This window comes from Octopus bimaculoides, chromosome 16 (genome assembly GCF_046866305.1).
Source record: "Octopus bimaculoides isolate indiv1 chromosome 16, ASM4686630v1, whole genome shotgun sequence".
Taxonomy (NCBI): domain Eukaryota; kingdom Metazoa; phylum Mollusca; class Cephalopoda; order Octopoda; family Octopodidae; genus Octopus; species Octopus bimaculoides.
This window is the reverse complement of record NC_142943.1, coordinates 46,104,897-46,122,699: the sequence shown is the minus strand read 5'-3', so window position 1 is coordinate 46,122,699 and position 17,803 is coordinate 46,104,897. Positions and strand designations below refer to the sequence as shown.

At 35.9% G+C, this 17,803-nt stretch overlaps 1 protein-coding gene across 14 annotated transcripts in view; it reads left to right on the top strand.

The window, feature by feature from the left end:
- Window positions 1-17,803, top strand: part of LOC106872491 (PP2C-like domain-containing protein CG9801) — a 105,340-nt gene that overhangs the window by 87,180 nt on the left and 357 nt on the right. For 4 of the 14 annotated variants that reach the window (XR_016244660.1, XM_089364642.1, XM_089364643.1 and 1 more), the window contains one exon: window positions 17,381-17,803. This exon is cut by the window's right edge and continues 357 nt beyond it. Coding sequence is in view for 9 of the 14 variants with exons in the window: in XM_089364642.1 (XP_089220768.1) it covers window positions 17,381-17,404 (24 nt within the window). In the remaining 5 variants the exon portion in view is untranslated. Of the gene's footprint in view, window positions 1-2,447; window positions 2,493-11,115; window positions 11,152-17,380 lie in introns of those variants that run through there. The other 10 variants (XM_089364640.1, XM_089364638.1, XM_052973999.2 and 7 more) reach the window with 5 other exon arrangements.

Genomic DNA, 17,803 nt, shown 5'->3' with positions numbered 1-17,803 from the left:
CTATTTTCCTTCTTTTAGAGCTTGCAAAGAATGCATTTACATTCCTTTGTCATAAATTATTTCTACTCACTTTATAGTAGATACTCAATGGAAATACTACACGCAACACATTATAAACCCTACTTTAAAGAAGCTACAATAGAGATACAACACTTTGATATAACATATTCTATTCATTAACTAATACTTATACACTGTCTGAAATAAATAATATCACATTGTATGTATTAACCAACACTACACCGTATGTACTAAAACCACACTGCATCTACAATGAAACCTTGGTTTACGGATTTAATTAATTCCTGAAGGTCATTTGTTACCTGAAATGTTCGTAAACTGAAACTGTTTTCCCTAAAGCAGATTTAAGAAAAGGCACTACAAATTCAAGTTGTGATGTGTATTGAGCAAAAGCCAAATGGTAGCTGACACTTTGTCCTGTAAGCTTACGGTCAACTATTATTTCCAGCTGAGACAATGGTTGTCACTCAAGATGTTTTATGCTTGAAAAATTGTTCATAAACTGCTTTGTTTTTAATGAGAGACATTCGTAAATCGAGGTTGCACTGTATTAACTAAAACCCATCTATGTTCTGTTGCCACACAGTGTGCACTGTCACCAAGCTGTGTAGACTAACATTAATTGCATGCATTAAACAAATACTGTACTGATGTACTGAACAATCTCATTATTCGGTCATCTTTCAGGTGTGGTCATCTTTCAGGTGTGGTCATCTTGTCCTTACTGTGGCCATATTTTCCTGAAATTTAGGATTTCTCACATGTTCTCTCCATTTTAAAAATGTTAGAAAGGTTTGGTTGTTACTTTGATAATATTGAGTGTTTTTGGTCGAATCATTCTGTCTTTGGTGTTTGAGTTGTGAGACTTTTGCATCAAGACAGTTGCTGCAGCAGTTGTACTACCTGCTCTATGTTTGGTGGTGGTTACCAACAACCATTCGTAGAATCAAAAAGAATCAAAACCAAACACAATAAAAGCAAGTATAACTTGTTGACCTCTGTTGTGACCCCTGGCATTATTTTGAACAGAATTGTTAATACATGTTGCCTGCTCAGTCAATGACTAAATACTATGGGATAGATGAGCCAGTGGACATCAGAATGAGTTTTGCCAGTCTGATATGATGAATCAATGGCTTTCATGCAACCATCATGTCATGTATTGTTCATTTGTTCATTCATTTATGTCTGTTTCCTTTTTTTTTTTTTTTCTGTATGCTGGCATGGGTTTGATGAATATTTAGTTGAGCCAGCACATTTTACAGCTGCAGGCTCTTCCAATTATACAAGTAATGGAGTTTGTATTCCTATACTTCAAAAGTTGAGCGCTACAAGATGTAATGATGTTCTTGAGGAATACTTTGCCCAGGGAATCTCATGTAAGAATTAGAAACGACAACTTTCAACACACACACACACACACACACACACACACACACACACAAATGCTAACCAATGCTTTTAGAGTGAATTTGGAAGCTTAAAACTATACAAGGCCTATCATGTGGTGTTTTTATGTGTGAGTGCTTACATTCTACAATCTCGTTAGAAATTTCTGAGCTCTAGACGGTATTCCTTGTCAACAAATCATTTAGTCGTTCTGGTCTTTCAAAGACATGTGCAATAAAAAGTGCCTTACTTGGAAAACGGGTATGGATAAGTGGCTGGGAGGGCATTTGACTGTAAAGCAATGCCTCAACAATGTAAATCTGTCAAACCCATGCTAGCATGAGTATGGGGGAGAAGCAGACATAAAAATGGATGTCCAAATGACCGAGTGACAAACCTTATCCTAAACTGGAGCCCAGTTCAAGTATTGTAAATCTTAACTGCTGCACTTGATGGTTCCCAAAGATTTGGTTTGTCACCATTGCAACATGTTTGCTTCAATAGGGTTGAATGGTCAGACCCAAGAATAACAACAACAATCTGTGAGCCAACAAGAGAGCTTCCACATGGTTACTTGATGGTCTACATGTATTCATACTATCTCAAAAAAAACAAACAAACAAAAACTACATATTAAGACAGTACAGTTCTAGATATGCAAAACTAACAGGATGGTCACAACTAGAATGTCTTTGATTACCTTGAAGAGGCTTGGGGTTTAGCCAGTAGTCTAGATCATACTTTAATCCCTCTCTCCTGCCACCATTACATACACAAATATACACCATATAATTACTTCTCCCTGATTTAAAACCTTTATCTTAACCCTTCATTCTGCATTGAATCTTTGCTGTTTACTAATTAACTTTCTCTGCTTTGTTAATTACAGATCCAACAGCAATTACTAATTTGAAATGGAAATTTTTTTTTTTTTTTTTTGCTTATTTAACAACTTGCTATATTGTTACAGCTTCTTCCCTTAGTGTTTTTTTCATTTTTTTTTTTCTCTTTTTTGTCCCCTTTTCTTGGTGACATAGGTTAAAGAGGTCCGCGAAATCACCTTTCTGCCTTTTAATTCTTCTGTGAGTTTATGCTTCCTTGGATCCAACAAAATAATTTCATGTTGTACTCCCTCTTTTTTTCACATTTCAGTTGTCATTAACTCCCCTTCTGTCTCACTCCTTTTCTGTTGTTTGTAACCCCATTTCTTACTCGACACTACAAGGTCACCCTCAACATTCCAGCAATATTAAACTCGTGGCTTCTTTCACTTATCCTCACCTTTTTCTTCACCATTCATCACTAATCTTAATATCACTCAACATTGAACCTAATCACCCTAATCAATGTTTCCCATCCTCCTTTGCCTGCACAGCACCATCCGTTCCTCCGCTCTTTTTATCGTTGTCATCATCAAAATTGTTTTTATATTTGTTTTTTTTTTTCTTTCTTAGAGGCATGAATTGTGTGTGTGTGTTTGAGACAATGCTTTATGAGTGGATTCCCTTTCTGAAGCCACTTCTTTTAATTGCCACTTTACAACAAGCAGGAATATGGTGGACTTATTCAAAAAAAAAAAAACAGAAAAGACACTTTATATTTATTTTGTCACAATTTGTAAACAATTCCTTCATTGGTTACAGGTCTCCAATGATGACAAGGGAGTGCCTTTAACCCACTGTAGAGTCAATATCTCAAGGGGCTTCATTCATTAAACACCATTTGAAAGTTTTCTGAACTAGTAACCTCCAGTATACATCAGTAAATTTCATACACACACACACACATTCTTTTACTTTGGTTGAAGAATCCAACCCAGGACTTATTCTTTGTAAGCCTAGTACTTATTCTATCGATCTTTATGCCAAACTGCTAAGTTACAGGGACGTAAACACACCAACATCAGTTGTCATGCGATGGTTGAGACACACACACACACACACACACACACACATATATATATATATATACAACGGGCTTCTTTCAGTTTCCATCTACCAAATCCACTCACAAGGCTTTGGTTGGCCTGAGGCTATAGTAAAAGGCACTTACCCAAAATGCCATGCAATGAGATTGAACTCGGAACTATGTGGTTGGGAAGCAAGCTTCTTTGCCACACAACCATACCCTTACGGTTGTATGTGTAACATTATGTTATCTTTATTTTATATCACAATTTGTGAAAGACAACATTGTTTAAAGGTTTCCAATGATCCAATCACTCATTTATTGTATTTCTAATGGCAAGCAATGATGATTTGTGTGTGTGTGTGTGTGTGTGTATGATTGGCTTAGCAATGGTGTCTCTCTGCCATATTTCATTACAAAATATTGATTAACCCAAGACTATAGCAGACATTTACTCAAAGTGTTATGCAGTGGGAATGAACCCAGAATGATGTAATTTTGAAGTGAACTTCTTAATGACACAACTCTAATTCTTCCAGTTACCATGCGTTACAAATCCTTCTTAGTCTATCTTAAACCATCAAACTTTTTAACGATATGCATTAAAATCTCACTGTGTGCAGTAATTAACACCACGCTGTGTGCAGTAATTAACACCACGCTGTGTGCAGTAATTAACACACGTTGTATGCAGTAATTAACACCACGCTGTGTGCAGTATTTAACACCACACTGTGCAATGACTAATAATATATTTTGTATAGTAACTACATCATGCCGCATCATGCAGTTGATTGTGTGGTCTTTATCTGTAATACTTTGGTAGATTATTATCCACCATATTTACTGCTGAGGATTCACAAACCACACATTTGTTGGAACACAATGTTGTCCTCTTCACGTTGTTTTCCAAACTTGTTTTTTATTGTTGAGGTATTCAGTGTCGTCTGTCAGAAAGTGTTGGGCCATCATCAAAAAAAAGGATTTGTTACCACTGGACTACATTTCTTACTTTTACACATTGATGGCACACTTTTTACCTTTCCTTCCAATATGTCTTTGGATAGCTTCTTTTATCTGCCTTGTGTGTGCCTGCCTTCATTCAACTGAGAATAAAGCAGTTGTTTGGGCAACCATTGTTCTGCTTTCTCTTGACATGGCCAACTGAATGAAATAATGGTTTCAAAATAAGAGACGTCAATTGTTCAAACATCTCTTCTATGTTGAAGCTGCATGCTTTTTCTCAGACATTTCATTGAAATGCTACCTATGATTCGTCCAGGGTTCAGAGTGAGTTTAATCATAAACCTGGAGCCTGGTACACAATAAGTTTGGTAATCTGTCTTCTATGAGGATCTTTATAAACCCATTTTCTTCTTGGGTAAACAAAGTTTACATTTTGTTCAGTGTCGCATTTCCTTTTCTATATCTGTGTTTTGTGACTTGGGTACTGGAAGTGTTCTACATTTCCCGCTATCTGTTCATGTGCCTGAATGGTTGGGTTTGGTGATTGCTGGTACAAGACCTTTGTTTCACTTGTGTTGCGGGGTCAGGCCAATGTTTTTATATATTAGGTTGTCAAGAAAGTTCTTTTGTATGATGTTGCAGTGATTGGTTGTTTTCAGTAAGTTGTTCTGTTATAAGTTTTTTATATCATTTTTAAATCTATGTTGAACTTTTGGTATCATGCCTGACAGTCAGTTTCTAAAGACTCCTGACAACACTTAACCATTCCAGTCTTCAAAGTCCATCCTGTGTTTTCAGAACAATATTCTAAGCTGATGGATGACAGTTCCTCATTTATGGCATAGCACAAGTTTCTCTGCTTTTGTTGGGTCTTTAAGAGATTCAGGGCTAATGCAGTTTCACACCTCTCCTTGAAAAATGCATTTAAAAAAAAAATTTTTTTGGGATTCCTATGTTTTAGATGTTGGAGATTACGAATATGCAAAAAAAAAAAATTCTTTTCACTTTAAGATTTTCGTCTGTATTTAATTTCGATTTGCATATGTTCGTCAATTTGCTACAATCTCTTTAATGTAAACAAAATCAAAAATTTTAATTGTGGGGGGGTTAAAAAAATTTTTTTTGGTTATTCACAATCTCCAACATCTAAACCAAAAATTTTTTTAATTTTAAATACATTTTTCAAGGAGAGGTGCGAAACTGCATTAGCCCCAGGGATTCAGTGTTAATTTTCTGCTGGTCTTGTTACTCTTTTGTTGTTATTATTTTGGAGTGAGTAGAATTGTCATGTTAATTTATTGTAATGATGGTTTGTCCAGCAATTGTCAGTTCTTCTCATTACACATTAGGTGTATGATCACAAGTCTTATGATGAGCCCAAGTCAATCACATCTTAGTGTTTTGATTGTACAAGTTGTTAGGAATCCTTGTATCAATTTTCTTGTTAAAACAGTTGGAGATGTTGTCTTTCTTGCATTTATTTGCGAGCAGGATACTATTTGAATTTCTTTCATGTTATTCTTTCCAATTGTGCCACTCCAACATTTATTTTTTTCAACTTTGGCACTGATTCTGCTTTGTTTTGGAATGCTGTAAAAGACACTAAACATAAAATTCCTCATTTTCTTTTATGTTAGCATCCTGTGTGGACACACATGCACTGATGAATGTTAGTCTGTAAGCTAGCTTTAAGTGGAGAGCCATCAACGTTGCAATGATGTTAGTAATTAGTTCACGTAGCTTACCAACCAGGCCACTAGATATTGCAAAGCAACTGCCATGCTTCTTCAGCTGTTCTTCATCAGCTAATCTGATCTCATTAAGAGCAGTTGTGTCAGTATTGCAGTGTGTCAATTCCCTACAGATGGTTACTGTCCAGTGTTTCAGTTGAAAGCTGTTTGGTTCATCATTGAGTCCCAGTGTTCCAAGATCCAAATTCAGTTATATACTGTTTCTTTCATCTATGAAAATGTGACTCCTTCGGATGTGGAGATCCAGTTGGGGAAACTGAACCAGATTATGGTTCAGCTACCTGTATTAATCTTCTTCTAATGCAAGTTCAGTAGAACAGATCTTTGCATAGAATGACCCTTTACCCTGGTCACTGCTGAAAACACTTTTGTCTCTGACCAAATGGCTGATGAGTATCACATGACTCCCTAATCTGTGCAATTTCATGACCAGGAGATCCCAAATGTAACAGTTCTACTCTGTTGCCACCAGAAAATCACCAAAGGACTTTAGGGACAAAAGAAATCTGGGGTTATCCTTGCATGTTTGATATGGAGAAGCTATTTCATGTCCGTTTCCTTATGATTCTGGCAATAAAATACCTCAGTCCGATTGAAATCGATTTAAGATAATTTTGGGGTAGCAAACCTTTGCAACATCAACAGTTGGAGGTATAAAATGACCGACTTCTTTGTCCAGACATAAGTAGTATGAGATTGTGCTACCTCAAATCTCCAGATGGAATGAGTGACTAATGTTTCTTTCATTGGTCAACACTAATGTGATGTTGGTCACTGTATGCAGTAGAGTACAAAGACTAATACCATGCTAAGTACAGTGACCAGCATGACACTGTGTACAATGGCCAACACTACACTCAACAGTCAATACCAAACTGCGTACAGTAAGCAATATGAGAGACAGTGTCCATCACTACACTGAGTTTAACGACCATTGCTAAACTATGTCTGGTGCACATTGTAAACTGTACAGTTATCAGCATTACACTGTGTACAATGACCAGTACTACATTGTTCAGTGATCAACACTACTGTACAGTGACCAGCACTAGTATAATGTCCACTATAAACTGGACAATAATTAACACTACATGGAGTTATTCAACCTTCAAGAAAGAGTAGCCAAATCTCTCTCTAACCCTGTACTATTACCTTGTGAAAAGGACACTTTAGACATTATTGTACTTTCATGTTAGACTTTAGTCAAGACTGGAAGCTACCAGCAGTTTCAGGTCAATTGAATCAGATTATTTTAATTGTAACAGAAGTACAAAAATTGCAAGATTAGCAATTGGACTACAAACTAAATAGTACTGATTTAAATCTTACAGCATTTTTTTTTTTCTTCGTTATTATATCTGAGACTAGGCAGATGTCACTGCTTGTCTCTCTCGCTGAAGAAGGCTTGCATGCAACATGAACTTATCACAAGTTTTCATCAGATTCCGATGTGGACATTTTCTTTTCTATTCCGGCAAAAAGTAAACAGGATCCCCAATTCCTCCTAAATAAAATTGTAACCAATAACATTTTAAGCCCTATTACCATTGCCAAATCTTTGTCTGCAATTGCAACTGCCATTAAAAAACAATGTAATCCTATTCTATTTTTGGTACACAAACCTTAAAAACCTGTTCCACAATCTTCACCTGTTCTTCAGCAATCAAGTGTCACAGTTTATATATTGTCAAACACATTCACTGTCATTCTTTCCATTGCAACATCCTTTTGCTAGTTTTCCTTCCAATAATAATACAAAGATGGTATTTCACCAAGTTTGAAAAAAAAACAAAAAAAAATGTAAGCTATGTGAAAGTCTATTTTAAGTTTCCTTTCAGCATCTTTTTTGTCAGCTTCATAGTCTTTGGGGGATGGTAGTAGCATCATTGAACAGATTGGCTTGTTTTTGTATCAGTGGGTAACACAATTTGCTAAAAGGCAGGCCTCTCCCGCAAAAGTTAATCTCACTTTTACAAACCAATCGAATGTTCTGCTTCATTCTGCCGTTATTTGCAGCAATCAGTTTTTTGTACTCTTCAGTTCCTCTTTCTGATTGAGTGGATTGTGCTTTGTGTGTGCATGAAATTCATTGGTTATAGACACAACTCAGTGCTGTGAAAGGACTTATCAACCATAAGTATAAGCATTTTGTTGAATGGTTAAAAAATTTGCTTTGCATTCATGTGTTTCAAAGTCGAATGCAATTGTATGACCCATTCTTGTCTCCTGCCATAGATGCACAAAGTGCATTGTGATCAGCAGTGTATAACAACATCCAACAGTCTGGTTGATACAGTGATGTGTGTATGCATGTGCACACACGTGCACATGTTTCAGTGACCTTTATCATCTGTTATAGACAGCTTGAATATCTGTAGCATGAAAGTTCCTTTCCAAATCACAGACCAGAACAACATTTCTCAGAAAGACTAGAACTGTCAACAATGCAATTCTTCCCTCTCCCTGCTCGTGATGTTGTTGTAGAAGAGGATGTGAGGCCAATGCAGCCTGGCCCTTTGTGTTGCATTGAGGCATTTCCATCAGAATGCAAGGAACTGGAACGGCTATTGTAAGGCATCTGGTCTGATGTTCTGACAGATCTGCCAGTCCTTGGAATGGTAATTTGATGGCAAAAGGATACAAGGCAAAATTTGATACTAGGATTTGAACTCAGTGTTGAGATTCAAAACAAATACCAGAAGTATTTTATTTGAATTTCTAAGGATTTGCCCAAATTGCTATCTCTCTCTTTCTCTCTCTCTCTCTCTCTCTCTCTCTCTCTCTCTCTCTCTCTCTCTATCTATCTATCTATCTATCTATCTATCTATATATATACACACATATATATATATATATATATATATATACACACATATATATATATATATATATATATATACACACATATATATATATATATATATATATATACACACATATATATATATATATATATATATACACACATATATATATATATATATATATATACACACATATATATATATATATATATATATACACACATATATATATATATATATATATATACACACATATATATATATATATATACACACATATATATATATATATATATACACACATATATATATATATATATATATATACACACATATATATATATATATATATATATACATATATATATATATATATATATATATATATATACACACACACGCACACGTGTGTGTGTCTTTTGCTGATATATATCTCAATGAAAAAGGTAAACATTCTTGAGAAAATAAAACTAAGTGTTTTTAAATCCAAAAATTCGAAATGTCACTTGTTTAATGAATTTTAAAAAAAACCTTGTCATTGTTTCCAGCTACAATCCACAGATCCAATGACTGGAAACCCAGATCCAACAATGTTTTTGCTTACCAAAAAATAAATAACTTTTTATAAGGTTTTCCAATATTCTATTAATTTAGTTGTCCACATTTTCCTCTTTAAACTATACTTTGAATATTTATATTTCAATAGTTGTGAGTGAAATTAAGAAGAAGGAAACTGCATGGAAACCTGTCAGATTGAAAGGTGCAGCTTTGTCACACTGTCATGACGATGCTACTTGACAGCTATGTTAAAAGTACATCTGTCTGTGGAATACTCAGCCACTTCCATGTTAATTCAAACAGCAAGAAGCTTGGTCGATCACACAATGAAATGCTCATTGTAGGAAGTCACAGAAATCCATCTCGCCCTTGTTGTTACACCAAGGTTCCAATCCTGTACTCTTAAGCTAAGAATCCTGAAAAGTTTGATGACTGCTTCTTAAAGCGCTAGTATCAGAAATTTACCCATCTCTGGCAACAACGAGAAAGCTTTAATGTTGTTACTTAACCTGCTAGTAATAGCAACCAAATCTTTCTCTCTTCCAACTGTTTTGAAGGAAGCAAGCACTATATAATGTGGCTCTAAATACAAATTAAGGTGAGAGGCTTTTGATCATAGGCTTGCTTGATCAAAGCTAGTAACCTTTAGTTACCAAAAATTAAGGTAATTACTTGGGAAGAGGAGGAGGAGGAGGGTACAGGTGAGTAATTAGAAGAACTGAACCTGTAAAACTGCCAGAAAATTTTAATTGGGTTTAAATAAGGATAGGCCATAACATGTATTCCAGTTTGAAAACCAGATTAGGAGAATAATTAAATGGAATGAAATGTTTGTGACCATTTTTCTAATGACATACCCTGCATATGTGCTTCAATTAATTTGGAAACTTATTAAGAATTTGGAAATAATTCCTTCATTTTGAAGCTGATGTTTGGAACACAAATCATTTGTTGTTTTTTTCATGTATGGTTCTTGAAATCTCTTTGAATTCTTTCCTGAAGCTGGCATGCTGTCATTGAGAGTGACCAGCTTCTATGCTTGGACACTTGCTGTAATACCCAAGCCTGAGAACCATTTTAACTGGGTCCCAAAGGATTCCTTTTTCTGTTGACAGAAGATAGGATTTGAACTCAGAATGCATAGATCAAAAACAACTGTTGCAAGGCATCCTCTTGCTAACCCAGCACTCAGAATTGGTTCTTTAATTAACAACTCTGAAAGGATGAAAGACAAAGTTGTCTGAGGCTGGATTTGAACTCCAAGCACAGAGACATGGAACACATACTCTGCAGATTTCTATATGACTCAATCAAATCTATGTCCAATAAATAAAATTGATGTAAAGTTTAAATCTAAATATGACTTCTTTAAAATAGACAGTTTTTTATCATAGAAATAGAACTGGTTTTAGGTTGGTTAGTATTAAAAATTTATATTTGTTTCATTACCAAATAAATGATAGAAAAAAAACAAAAAAACAACCTTAATATTACTAACAAAAGTAAAATAGATATTTATAGCAAAACCATTTGCATCCACTAAAAACATTTTTTTACCTTTATTTTACTTCCAATGTGGAATGATTCAAATCTATATTTTGCATTGATTGAAACATGGCTTTAGCCTTCCTCACAAATCAAGGATGACCACACAAACTTCTCTTTTTAATCTCTTATTGTAGAGGATTATTGAGTATTATTAATTTTTTTGATTCCAGAAAAAAGTCAAATCAACAGTGAAAAGCCTTTTACGTGTAAGTTACCAACACAGCAGTAATACAATGTAGATTCACTCTGCTCTTGCTACAATAATACAGTCTCAACTTTTCCTTTGCTACAATAATAGTCTCAATTAACTTTTCTATTGCTACGATAATTCAGCCTCGATTAACTTTTCCTTCACTATGATAATACAATCTTGACCAACGCTCTATTGCTGTAGTAATTCATTCTACACCATAATTCTATATTTGAAGAATACATTGCACTATATTAAGTATCTGTAATCAGAATAGTCTAGAACAACATCCCAGCACTATAATATATTCTACATTAGTGATGTTCAGTAGGATTGAGATGGTCTCCTAGTTTCCACACCAAGATTTTGGTGGACTGACAAGTTTAATGTCTCACAGTGTGACATAAGAGTTATTCATATTTTGCATTTCATGAAGTTTTGTCGAGGCATTTTACGGATGCCATTCTGAGAAAGTTTGTGCATCACTAATATGCATGGTTGCAGTAATACCATGAACACCAACACATCACACTTGAAGTAATACAATCTGCACCAACATTTCCACCACAAAAACTAAAAAGAAAAAAAACAACCTTTTTTGTGTGTGTGTGTGTAACAGTGGTGGTATAATTAGTAATTATAAGGATATCAATACTGCTAATTAGTTGTAGGAAAGACGTTCACCTAATTGTCAAATGATACATTGGCACAGATTCATAAAGTTTGCAAGAAGGAAACACAATAGGCAAAAGCATGGTTGTGTGGTGAAGACATTTTCCTCCCAGCCCAATGGTTTTGAGTTTAGTTCCACTGTGCAGCATTTTGGTCCTGCAGATTTGGGAGAAACCCAACCTACGTGTGTGTGGGTGTTTCTTTTTGTTCTAAAATTATGTGATAGTTGTCACCAAATGCCAGCATCATGCAAGCAATGTAATTGTTTGCCATCTTCTGTGCAAACATGTCTGGCCATTGTACTGTTAATGTTCACAGGACTTGCGGGGAAACAGTTGAGCGTTGGCAACAGCAAGGGCATCCAGCTGTAGGAAATCTATCTCAATGAATTAATTCTCATGTAATCATGGCAAAATGGTTTCCTGCAAACCTGGAAAAGAATTTACTTGGTAAAACCCATTTCTCTTCTAGTGTGGCTATGAGAGGAGTTGAATTGAATGCTCTAATGAAAACATAGTCTTTGTACAATTTCTTTTGGTAGAAAGCTGCACTTCTTAAAATATTCAATCACTAGGTAGACATAAACATTGAGAATTAATTGAACAGGTCACTGCATTAGTAGCACCAGAGTTAAGAAATAAGCTACTCATCTTTTTTCTAATAAGCTGATTGTCTTGGTCAGCTACTTCAGTTTTTATACAAAGTTTAATGTATGTTTCTGTACTTTTAATAAATGTATTATTAACAGTTTAAATGGGTTAAAAGAAAATTTGGAAAACGACCAACTTCTCAGACAGCCGAAGATTAAAGAAATTAGTTCTTCTATTTACCATGTTCCTAGTTTAATAAACAGATGAATAATTACTAAAACATAAGCATTTTTATCTCATTAAATCATTCATTGCCCATTTCTTAAATATTGCTGGTGTTACCATAACAATTCTCAATAATAGCATTTTTCTGGGTTATTAAACCTATCTTTCATGTTTTAGACAATCTTTTGTACAGTTGAGTCTCTGATTGTTTATGGGTTTCCTATTCTTGGCAAAACTTTATTTTAAATGCAGGTAGACTTTCATTATTGTTAATTATATTGCCATCTTCTTATTCAAATCCAGCCTAAGGATTTGTATACATCTATCTATCTATCTATCTATATATATATATATATATATATATATATATATTATATTCTTTTATTTGTTTCAGTCATTTGACTGCGGCCATGTTGGAGCACTGCCTTTAGTCAAACAAATCAATCCCAGAACTTCTTCTTTGTAAGCCTAGTTTGTATGTATATATATATATATATGTATGTGTGTTAAATAAATTGAGACAACAAAACTAAGGCTGTGTGGAATTTATAGGACATTTATAATAGAAGAGTCTGAAGTTTAACCGAACTAGTAGGAACATATTTTAACCATTCTAAAATCTATTTAAGAGAAAATTAAATATTTAGAGGTTTCACAGCTGGCAGCAAACCAACATATTTCCAAAGTAAACTGGAACACTAATCACTGAGTTTAGACATGAGTAAAATATTAAAAAATTCTAAATTATATTTATGCATGCAAAAGCCTAAATACTATTGATGTTATTCAATATTGTTTTTATCAGATCAGTGGATCTGTAGAATAAATAGAGCCAAGAGTTACAATAACGGTAATGCTGGGAAAAATGCTCAGTGGCGTTTTGTCTACCTTCACGTTCTAAGCTTTGCTGTGGTTGACTTTGCCTTTCATCCTTTTGGGGTTGATAAAATAAGTACCAGTTGAATATTGGAAATGATGTAATCGACTTTATCCCTCCCCACAAAAAAAAAAAAAAATTGCTGGGCTTGTGTCAAAATTTGAAAGCAATGTTTAGTTACAGCATTTTACTTTCTAAATTCAAATACAACCAAAGTAAATTGTACTTTTTATCCTTCCCTGACTGATAAAATAAGTACCTGTCACATACTGGCCCTTGTGCCGGTGGCACCTAAAAAGCACGCACTACACTCTCGGAGTGGTTGACATTAAGAAGGGCATCCAGCTGTAGAAACTTCGCCAGATCAGATTGAGCTTGGTGCAGCCTCTGGCTCACCAGTCCTTTAGTCAAACCGTCCAACCCATGCCAGCATGGAAAGCAGATGTTAAACGATGATGATGATGATGATGATGAACAGAGAGTGACAAGGTACAGATGTGACTGCATGGTTAAGAAGTTTGTCAACCAAATGGTTTTGTGTTCAACCCCACTGCATGGCACCTCAGGCAAGTCCCTTTAACCATAATCTTGGGCCTACCAAAACCTTGTGAGTGGATATGGTAGATGAAAACTGAAGAAAGCCCAGTTTATATATATATATATATATATATATCATCATCATCATCATCGTTTAACGTCTGCTTTCCATACTAGCATGGGTTGGACAATTTGACTGAGGACTGGTGAACCGGATGGCAACACCAGGCTCCAATCTGATTTGGCAGAGTTTCTACAGCTGGATGCCCTTCCTAATGCCAACCACTCCGAGAGTGTAGTGGGTGCTTTTACGTGCCACCGGCACGAAGGCTAGTCAAGCAGTACTGGCAACGGCCATGCTCGAAATGGTGTATTTTACATGCCACCTGCACAGGACCCAGTCCAGCGGTACTGGCAATGAACTCGCTTGAATGTCTTTTCACGTGCCAGGAAGACAACGTTGGTAATGGTCACGCTGAAATGGTGCTATTTACATGCCACCGGCACGAAAGCCAGACAGCTGGTGCTCTGGCAATGATCACACTCGGACGGTACTCTTAGTGCTCCACTGGTACAGGTGCCATCACGATTTCGCTTTCGTTTGCCCCAACAGATCTTCGCAAGCCAAGTTTATTGTTCAATGAAGACGTTGGCATGGGTGCCAGTCTACAAATTTAGTTCGATTTCAATTTCACTTGCTTCAACAGGTCTTCGCAAGCGGAGTTTAGTGTACAAAGAAGGAATATGACGCATAAGTGGGCTGGCTACATCCCTGGCAGAGGCCTTGGATTTTGGTCTCACTTGGCTTGCCGGGTCTTCTCACGCACAGCATATTTCCAAAGGTCTCAGTCAGAAGTCATTGCCTCGGTGAGGCCTAATGTTCAGAGGTTGTGCTTCACCACCTCACCCCAGGTCTTCCTGGGCACGGTTGGACTGTTATTTTTTAATCACTACAATGGTTTTCACCCAATGTGGTTCTCCAGAAATACAGGTATTTGATTATGCAGCTGTTTGTTTGCATAATGAAATCTAGCTGTGTTTCCTCAGGTATTATTTAAATGTTTCCGTTAGTTTAAAATCTTCAACTTCAGGGCCATTCCATCCATCCATCTTGGTTTGAATTTAGTAGCAGTTGGTAGATATTGTTTGTTGGACTGCTATAAGTGGTAGTGGATGGCTGTTTTGGTACCTGCTGATCACTGACCTGTTTTAAACTAACGGAGAAAGCTGAACTGGATCTCATTATGTAAACAAGCAGTTGTATAATCAAACACCTGTATTTCTGGAGAACCGCTTTGGGTGGAAACTATTGTAGTGATTAAAAAATAACTGTCCAACCATACCCTTTCTTGTTGGCTCCAATTTCTTCAAATTTATATTCACACATTACAAATACCCAAACATAAACCTAGAAGTATATAATAATACTACCGGATAGTATTGGGTAATTCTGAGGGTGGACAAGATAGATACTGTACTCTGCCACGTTCCTAACAGAAGATACCATAACTATATGTTGTGTGTGCATATACATACATACATATATATATATATGTGTGTGTATATATATATATATATATATATATATATATATATATTTTACTTTAAGTTCAATGCTTATTCTATTGGTTTCTTTTGCTGAACCACTAAGTTATGGGAATGTACACAGAGCAATACTGGTTATCAAGCATTAAGATGGGGGACAAAGACACACACACTCACATAATTGACAAGCTGGTCTTAGTTTCCATCTATCAAACCCCAAGGGTTTGGTCTACCCTGGGCTAGAGTAGAGAACACCCAAGTTGCCACATAGTGGACTGAACTTGGAATCATGTGGTTTGGAAGCAAACTTCTTAACACACAGTCATGCCTGTGCCCCTATATATATATATATATATATATATATATATATGCCAGTGGGTGTAACCAACCCATTTATGAATATCCCTCATTGATTGGACTATAAAACTTGCTTGTGAAGACCTATTGAGGCAAGTGAAATCAAAATCAAAATTGCTGATGTGGCCAATGACAGCACCACCTGATTGGCACTCATGCCAGTGGAACGTTGAGAGCACTTCCAAACATGGGGTGTAACCAGTCCACTTATGAGTACCCCTCATTCATTGGACAATGAACTTTGCTTGCGAAGACCTATTGAGGCAAGTGTAAACAAATCAAAATCACTGACGTGGCCGATGACAGTACTGCCTGATTGGGTCTCATGCCAGTGGAATGTTAAGAGCACATCTGAGTGTGATCGTTGCCAGGGCCATGGATTGGCTCCCGTGCCGGTGACACGTGAAAAGCCTCATTCGAGTGTGATCATTGCCAACGTCACCTTGCCGGCATGTGCCGGTGGCACATGAAAAACAACATTCAAGTGTGGTCGTTGTTAGTACTGCCGGACTGGCCCCTGTGCAGGTAGCACATAAAAACACCTTTTGAGCATGGTCGTTGCCAGAACCGCCTGACTGGCCCTTGGGCCGGTGGCATGTTAAAGCACCCACTACACTCTCGGAGTGGTTGGCATTATGAAGGAAATCCAGCTGTAGAAACTTTGCCAGATCAGATTAAGCCTGGTACAGCCTTCTGGCTTGCCAGTCCTCAGTCAAACTGTCCAACCCATGCCAGCATGGAAAGTGGACGTTAAACGATAATGATGATGATATATATAATATACAAACACATACACAAACAAACATAAACAGTTGATAGTTTAAGAGTTTTGTCTATACTAAAATAATTTATTTATGAACAGATGACTTCACTTCCATTGATTGGATCAACTGGGATGCTCATTGTTTTAACTGAGTGAGTGTCAGTATAAGGATTCCTTCCCTTCTCTGGATTACCATGTAAAATGAGTTGTGCATTGGGTATTATTTTATAATCTGCCTGTTACTTAGGGACAGTAAATGAATCACAATTTTTGAAACTTCTAAATGTTATCAATGAATTTTATATCTTCCAAGGTTTTACAGGTCTTCTGCACATTCTGCACATTCTATCAAATTTCACTCACAAAGCTTCACTCAACCCCAAAGCCTCTATTTTCGTTACAAATGTAATCTACAACACCATAATTTTTACCAATCATCTTGCACTGGATTTTAGCCACTTACAAATATGCTTCAAGATTTTAAACTTTTCTTTCTTTCTTTTTGTGCTGTTTTAATGTTTATATCTCAAATGTGATTGCTTTTTCTGTCTTTGTTGGTTTTACAACAGGACATATTAATGTGAGATCCACCATTTCCTGTCAATATGTCATGTTGAGTGATTTGTTGCTATTATTTTTGCATATCACAAATTAATAAGTTCTTTTCTTCTTTTCACAGAGTAAGAAGAAAAATTACCATTAGGACTGTCAAATGTCTGTGGGTACCGTCTGGTGTAACCCTATTGACCTGGGAACAGTCCAGTGGAGATTCTTGCTACCTGTCTGATGAGTGTCCACCAATAGCACAAGATCCAGTTTCTTTTAGCAAGAATCTCCACTCACATTGCACAGTCATTCTTCTGCCCACTGAGCTGTAGACTACTTTCGTTTTAAATTCATCAACAGAGCTTCTATGACAACTTTGAATTCTTCATAATGAAATTGGTAATAATAATAATAATGGTAAATATGAATGAGAATAGGTTGCCTTTAAAAAGTTTTGTTCTTTTATTTAAATTATATCACAAAAAAAAAAAAAGTCCAGAATAACGAAACAGTTGTAATAACACCACCAAATAGTTGTAATTAAAATAATGATAAT